The following is a 7,847-nucleotide window of genomic DNA, read 5'->3' on the forward strand; positions in this document are numbered from 1 at the left end:
GGGGGGGCAGGAGAAGTTAGATCTATGGGACCATGGGGCCCCTATGAAACACAGGAGTCTCCCTCCGGATTCGCCTCCCCAGCAGGCCTGCCCCAGGGCACACTCACGGCTGCAGGTCTTGCCGTTGGGGTCCAGGCTGAAGCCCCGGCGGCAGCGGCAGTAGTAGCTCTCCTCTGTGTTGACACACTCATGCTCACAGTTGGGCTTGTGCAGCGCGCAGTAGTTGATCCCTAAGGAGAGAACAGGAGACCCTCCTTCCATCTAGGAGCTTCTCCAGGGGCTGTAAGGTCAGGTTCTGGGTCTCTCCCAGCACCCCTTGGAGGCACCCAGGGAGACAGCACCCCACAGGAGTCCTGAAGGGGTCATCCCTTCATTCAGTAGCCAGCCAAGAGCCAGGCTGAGATCAGTGTGCGTGCCAGGGGGATGGGAGGGTGAAGTCAGCCGAGTCTCCTGCCCTTCCCTTCCAGGGGCGCCTGCTCCCATGGGGAGGCAGTCAAGGGAACAGACAGTCATAAGACACAGAGATGGTCCAACAAGGAGCTGAGAGAGGGTCTTCCTGGAGGAGGTGATGGCAAGCTGGAGGCAGGGACCCCAGACCCATCCTTTAAAGCATGGCCACGTGCCTCTCCCCCGGTGGCTGGTGGACAGAACTTCCTGCATGCCCAGAGTAGCATAGTGCCACAGCAGAGACATGTCCACGGCACCGCACAGCGGCGATATCACCATGCTGTTATAAACCTTGGCTGCTTGGGCTGTAGTTCATCATTTCCTCTTGGGGAGAGAAGGAATCATGTTAGCTGTGCGCAGTTTCGCTCTAACTTCCTGAAGGCACTCAGCAAGAACCTCTCCTGGGGCCAAGCACACGGCGTGCTTGGGCACAAGTGAAGGGGATCTTTGATAACGAGAAACAGACCACATACAAACACACAAGCCAGTGGACATGGAACACAAAGGACCCAACTGTCTGGGTCCCCTTGGTGTCGGGCCTGCAGGAGTCACTCATCACTCATTGCTAATGGAGGCTGACAAGGGCGATCCTGGACCAGGAGGAAAAGGTGCAGTGGTCTTCAGCACACACTGTAAGAAAGATTTACACCTATCCGGGAGTTGGGCTGCTAACCACAAGGTCAGCAGTACAAAACCACCAGCCAGCTCCTAAGGAGAAAGACGAGACTTTGTACTCCTGTAAAACGAGTGACCATCTCGGAAAGTCACCAGGGCAGTTCCACCCTGACCTGCAGGGTTGACTCGATGGCAGTGAGTTTGTAGACTCGGGACACAGAGAGAAATCCCACTGGGAGAGCACACCGAAGATGTCTAAGTGAAGTGGCAGAGGATGCCGAGACCAGAGGCACCAGAGACATGGCACAGAGACTCAGAGGAGCAGGGCTGAGACCATGGGGCCCCTTCTCCTCATCTGGTCTGCCACGATGGAACGGTGAGACAGAGGGACAGGTGGGCTGGCTTCCTGGCTCACAGAGGCAGAAGTTAAGGGACCACATAGTGGAGAGGCTGAGGACCAGAGAGAAAGACTTGGCTGCTGGCTCAGGACAGTGTTGCTGTGGATCGATGACTGTCTTCTTATTGTTTACCGATCCTGACTGGTGGTACGTTACTAACTGCCCCAATCAACCCTCTTAATCAGAGAGAGAAAGAGAGCGAGAGCGAGAGCGAGAGAGAGAGAGAGAGAGAGAGAGAGAGAGAGAAGGGAGGACGGAAGGAAAGGAGAGAAAGAAAACTTGACACCCCAAATAATTCAAAGGAAAAGCATTTAGATTCTTAATAAGATTATTATCCCCGCTATCCAGCGAAAAGTGATTTGAAATGATCCGTTTCTGGAGGGTCTCCTACAGCAGAGGCTTCGCTGTAGCCCTTGGCTTTCTTTACCTACTTGAGTCATATTTGCTCATGTGTCCAAGTACGTGTGTGACCTAGTTCTTCAGTGAGGGTCTATGAGGCACCCCAGATCTGGGTCGGCTCCTCACAAACTGCAAGGGGTGCACATGGGCCAGGCTTGGGTGCAGCTCTATCTGGCAAATCCCAGCGTGCCCCGTCAAGCCTCCCAGGACAAACAGCGGAACAATCAAGCAGTAAATTAAATAGACTTTATGGGCGCCAACTCCATGTTGCACTCTCTATGAAGAACCCCACTCCCACCCCCGGAAAAGAGACCCAACTGTGAAGCCTCTTGTTGTTGTTGAGACCCTACAGGGTCGAGCAGAACGGTCCCCTAAGATTCCTAGGCTGTTATCTTCCCAGGGGCTCATGGCCTGGTCTTTTCTCACAGGGGAACCCCCGGTGGGGTTACCCACCTGGCTTTCGCTCAGCAGCTGAGCGCTTTACTACTATGCCTCCAGGCTTCCTTACTGGGAAGGCAAGACATTAAATAAATGAAAGATTCATGGCTCCAGGTACAGACGGGGAGATTCAGAACACCTGGGCAGGCACACAGAATGTCCCAGCAGGGCGTCCTAGTCTTGCCATTTAGGATATCCAAGTCTGGAGGAGTAGAGTGGCCGGTCCAAGGTCACATGGCTGCGCTGGGTGGCACTGCCAAGACAGGACCTAAGATCTCTCAGCTCAGTCCAGCCTGGTCTACACCTGCTATACCCATGTCCACACCTCCAAAGAGCGCTCACCAGCCCGTAGTACCGGAGTGAGCATCCCAGAGCTCAGCACACGGAGTCGCACCATAGTGGACTCAGCCCTGGAGCTCCACCGAGGCAGCTGGGCTAGACCCAGTCTCTGGGCTTGGACACCTTCGTAATTTATGTTTTAAGTTGATGACAGCACCCCTGGGTATCAGGAAAAGTGCCTGGAGGAGGAGGAGGAAGACAAATCCCAGCCAAGAGTTTGTTCTTCCAGAAGAGTCTGCCTTGAGCTTTTTTTCTTCCCCCAGCTTAACTGAATAACATCGAGCTCCTTTGGAAAAAAATAGATTTCTTATTACATCTGAAAATTGCCCTCGTCCATCAACCTCCCATTAACTGGACGTGGCCATGGCCTGAGCTCTGGGTTTACAATGTTTGGATCACTCGGGAGTCCTTGACGTCTAATCAGAAACGCCAGACTTCCAATTCAGCGCCTCGGCTCCCCTCTTCCATGAATGCTCCTGAGCGCAACAGATGGGAGCGCCCACGCCATCCACAGCTGGCTGCCTCCCTCCGCCCGGCCCAGAAAGCAGCCTGACCTCAGGAGCTAGAGGGCTGGGCTCGCAGCAAAGACAGTGGAAAAAGTCATGGTGAAGCAGGCGACGGGAGAAGGGCTGATGAGGACACCGTGCTGTGGGGGGAAATTCTGTATTTCTGGGGTGGAAAATCAGGGCACCTGGCTGAAGAGGAAATGGAGCTAAGCGCAGTGAATCAATATGACCCAGCGTGAGGGACCCTGGGCTGTGCCAGTCTGCAGAGAAGCCCATCTGCTGGCCTGTGATGGACAGTCACCCTGCTCCCAGAGGGTCACATCCTCACCATTCTGCCTCCTGTCCTCAGTCTCCCTCCTCCTGGGACAATGTCGAGTTGGCTGCCTTGCATCTGTCTCTTACTCCAAGCGCCTCTCCGGGCAGGGAGTGGAGAGAGGTCTCCGTGAGGGCACCAGTTGGCAAGAGGCGCAGGGCTCAGTGCCGTTAAGCTCTCCTCCTCGCCGATGGCCACCTGCCTAACCAGGTTCCTTCTCTCTCTCCCGGCTAGTAATGCAACAGGAAGCATGCACCCACAGGGCGTGTCTGCTTGAACCAGAGCTAATGCTCTCTCACGGAAGAGCTTTCGGTCCACCAATGATTTGAACCAGGAGATGCTTCCCCTGGGTGCCATCAGCGGCTAACCTGCTCACCCCCAGCAAAAGGTGTGGACAGCACAGACTGGACAGGCCGGGCTGGGAGAGTCGTACGGGTGTACGCCTGTGTGGTCCAATGGAAAAAACATTCCATCTATAGTCGTTGTTTCCCCGTCTGAAAACTCTCCCTTCAAATTCCCATTGAATGCTGGGCTGTTTCCAGGTTTGTATCTGGGCTAAGCAGTGAGATTAAAATATAGAGAGAGATCAGCATGGCTGTTTCTGCCACCAGAAAGCTTTGCCATGGATTAGAATGAGCTCAGGCGCTATTCCGTGTCACTGCAGACCTGACTTATCCAGGTTTGGTCCTACAGCCCACCAGGTCATTCCAAAGAGATGTCCCCTTCAGCCAGTGAAAACTCAGTCTGGCGATGCACATTGTCAGGGCGAGTCAGGGAAGCGGCCTAGAAGAAAATGCATGTCTCCACAGAAACTCCGAAAATAACCGGAGCCACTGCGGGCGGGGGGGATTCCCACTCACAGTGGCCCCAGAAGCCAGGGGAGAACTGGATTATCTCTATGGGGGCAGATGGCCTCCTCTTTCTCCCCCAGAGTGGCTGGGGGTGGGAGCAGCCCAACCATCGGATCCACTCTGCATCGTCCCCAGGCGCCAGAGGACTCGGTGCATGGCATCGCCAGAACTCAAACCATTCACTGGGTAGGTGTCAACTCTGGGAATCGTTTTGGAAAAGTTCATAACTTGCAGGTTTTAAAAAGGCCATCTTTCCAACAAAATCGAGTTGTTCAAATAAAAGCTATCATTTTTCCAAGATGATAAATCTCAAAGAGACTCATTCACTCATCCAACAAACGTTGGGTGGCAATCAATCCCTCTGAGATGACCGAGCAGGTGGTGAGGGCATCGTGGTGAGGAAGGCACAACTCTCCGTTTGGACAAAGCTTGTGTCCCAGTGGCCTCTCAGGAATAGGCTGCTCTGAAGTCCATGCTCTGGAGCCCTGCCTCGGACCCTGATGGGCCACGTGATAAGCACACAGTGATAATACCAGCTCCCATCCCCACAATGCTGCCGGGGTGTCTCGGGGGCTTAACGTCTTTGCCTTGTTCATTTTTTGCCCTCTTGGCGGCCATCCAGTGTCTTGCTTTCAAGGACTAGAAGAATCCGGCTCCTTTTTCTAACCATCTCTGGGCTCCACCTCTTCCCGGCCAATCCCGATACACAGTGTGAGGGGAAGGGGAGTCCTCATTTCTGATAACAGGGGATGGAGGGTTGAGGGGGTCGGCTTCCCTTTGAGTCCGGACTTGGTGTCTTTCTCCCGAGAAGCAGCTGGTGGTTTCAAACTGCGGACCTTGCGGTCAGTAGCCCAATGCATAACCACTGTGCCACCAGAGCGGGAGATTGGCAAGGAAAGGAAAATGACTCTGTGGGGCTATTTAGAAGGACAAGTCTGTCTCCAACAGCCTGGGACTTACTTCTGCAGGTTTTCTTATCGGGATTCAGGGTGAACCCTTTCAGGCAGTGGCAGGTGTAGGAAGCACCTGTGTTCACACACTCGTGCTGACATCCGTGGCTGGGCGAGGCACAGAAGTCTATCTCTGTGAGAGAGAAAGAAAATCATAACCAGGCGGAACAGACCCAGACAGCAGACACATTAAACACCAAGGGATTTGCAGTCCTAACTTTCCCTACACAGGTAAACATCTCACAACCTTGAAAAATGATGCTCTGAAAAAAAACTTCTCAATGAAGCTATTTCCATGTTTAGGGGGACATCCTTCACCACTCTCCCACCCCAGTAAGAAAACCTTCTGGACACACTGCAAAACGTATGTATCACACGTGGCATGGATGCTCCTTGGAAACATTATGCCACAAGAAATAAGACAGAAAAGCACACGCAGTAAATGATGGCACAGATGTGAAATTTTTAAAAATATATATGGCTTATTCTAAATATGTCATTCATACATACTAGCAGCTAGGCTGCTTACTACAAGATTGGAACCATCGGCCTCTCTTCAGGAGAAAGATGAGGCTTTCTACTTCCATAAAGAGTTAGTCTCAGAAATCCCCAGGACCAGTTCTACCCTGTCCTACAGGGTGGCTGTGACTTAGAATCAACTGGATGGCAATGAGTTCTTTTAGAGGAGCAGGCTGTTGAAAAGTTAATTCTTAAAAGAGGACACATTTTAAAATAAGGCTATTCATTGCTGTCCAGATTATTTTACTCTCAATGACCCTATAGGACTGAGCAAAACTATCCCCTTAACGTTTCCAAGTCTGCTGCCTTTATGGAAGCAGACTACCACGTCTTTCTTCCGCAGAAAAGTCAGGGGGACTGAATCAGCAGCCCGTAGTTAGCAACCAAGTGCTTAGTGAGTCTGTCACCAGGGTTCCATTGCCTCCCTCCAGCTCTGGAAGTCCAAGGGAATGTGCTCCTTACGCCCAAGAAGGAAAAGGAACATGAGTGGAAGCAGAGCCACTGTGCAGTTTGGAGGCCAGTGAATGATGGTCCACATTGCCGTCTGAACAGTTCAATTCCTTGTCACTACATGGATGGTGTGGTAGTCCGGGTAGACCAGAGGAACAAATTCATAGACACTCGTGTATAAGAAAGAGCTTTTTATAAAAGAGCAATTGTATATTGAGAAAACATCCCAGCCCAGTCCAGATCAAGTTCATAAGTCCAATATTGACCCATATGCCCGATACCAGTCTATAAAGTCCTCTTCAGACTCATGAAACACATGCAATGACGTTGAATGCAGGAAGATCACAGATCAGTGGGTGGAAAGTCTTGCGGACTCAGTGGTGGTGTGAGCATCTCAGCACTGGAGGGGTTTCCGCGTGGCTCTTCTGGCTTCAGAGATCTAGCATAGGTCCATGTGTCTTGTCAGCAGGAAGACGAAGCAGAGAGTATGGGTGTATCTGGCTTCCAGGAAACTATTTATCGCCATGGTGACTCCGAATGAGGTCACCAAGCTGCGGCCTGATTGACAGGCTAGACTCCAGCCCTTCACAAGTGACATGAGATGATGTAACTGCCACAGATGGGCAGGGAGCCCTGGTGTCATAGTGGTTATATGTTAGACTGCCATCTGAAAGTCAGCCGTTCGAAACCACCAGACACTCCACAGGAGAAAGACAGGGCATTCTACTCCCATAAAGAGCTGCCGTCTCAGAAATCCATGGGGGCAATTATGCCCTGTCCTTGAGGGTCATTGTGAGTCAGAATCGACTTGCCGGCCGTGAGGAAGGCACAGTCAGCATGCTCTTTCGAGGCAAGAGGGGGGGACTTCATCTCATGTACTTTGGGCCTGGTGTCAGGAGAGACCAGTTCCCGGAGAAGGACATCGTGCTTGGTCCAGGAGCAGGGTAGCAACAGAGGGGAAGCCATCTACAAGCAGGATCGATCCAGTGGCTGCGACCATGGGCTCAAACATAGAACAACTGTGAGGATGGCACAGGACCCGGCAGTGTTGCGTTGGGTGGTACACGGGGTTGGTATCAGTCAGAACTGACTCAATGGCACCTAATAGTAACAACAACAATAATATGGATGGGCAAGATGAGCGCCTGCAGCCTGGACCTGCTCTCCGCACCACCCCTGGGCTCCTCATGGGAGTGTCACTGTGAGCACCACCACCACCCCCACCCCCCGCCCCCCGTCAGCAGCAGGTAGTCAGTAGGAAATTCTCGTGGATATGAAATGCACAGGCTCCTCCATTTCAAGTGTCACTGTCGAAGAAGGCGATTGCTAGTTGCCATCCAGCCGGCTTCTACTCATGGTTACCCCGCGTACCAGAGCCAAGCATCACCCTGTCCTGCATCATCTCCATCGTGGCTGGTACACTGAAGTCCACGGATGTGGTTTCTGTGTATTTTGAGTGCCCCCAAATCTAGGGAGTCCCCTTACAACCCTCTGGTAGACAAAATTCTGCTGGGCTTCTCACTGGCTAGTGTTTTTTTTTTGTCTTTTTAATCATTTTATTAGGGGCTCATACAACTTTTATCACAATCCATACACACATCAATTGTGTAAAGCACATTTGT

The 7,847-nt window shown here is 52.2% G+C and overlaps 1 protein-coding gene across 3 annotated transcripts in view; it reads right to left on the reverse strand.

The window, feature by feature from the left end:
* The window catches only part of MATN2 (matrilin 2), a 191,894-nt gene that overhangs the window by 43,529 nt on the left and 140,518 nt on the right, over positions 1-7,847 (reverse strand). For 2 of the 3 annotated variants that reach the window (XM_045284889.1, XM_004697704.2), the window contains exons 7-8: positions 5,267-5,389; positions 108-230 (exon numbers count right to left, since the gene is read on the reverse strand). In XM_045284889.1, the coding sequence (XP_045140824.1) occupies positions 108-230; positions 5,267-5,389 (246 nt within the window). The remainder of the gene's footprint in view (positions 1-107; positions 231-5,266; positions 5,390-7,847) is intronic. The other variant, XM_030886313.2, reaches the window with a different exon arrangement.

This window comes from Echinops telfairi, unplaced genomic scaffold (assembly GCF_000313985.2).
Source record: "Echinops telfairi isolate 266 unplaced genomic scaffold, ASM31398v2 ScPeMD7_1;HRSCAF=3_0, whole genome shotgun sequence".
NCBI lineage: Eukaryota > Metazoa > Chordata > Mammalia > Afrosoricida > Tenrecidae > Echinops > Echinops telfairi.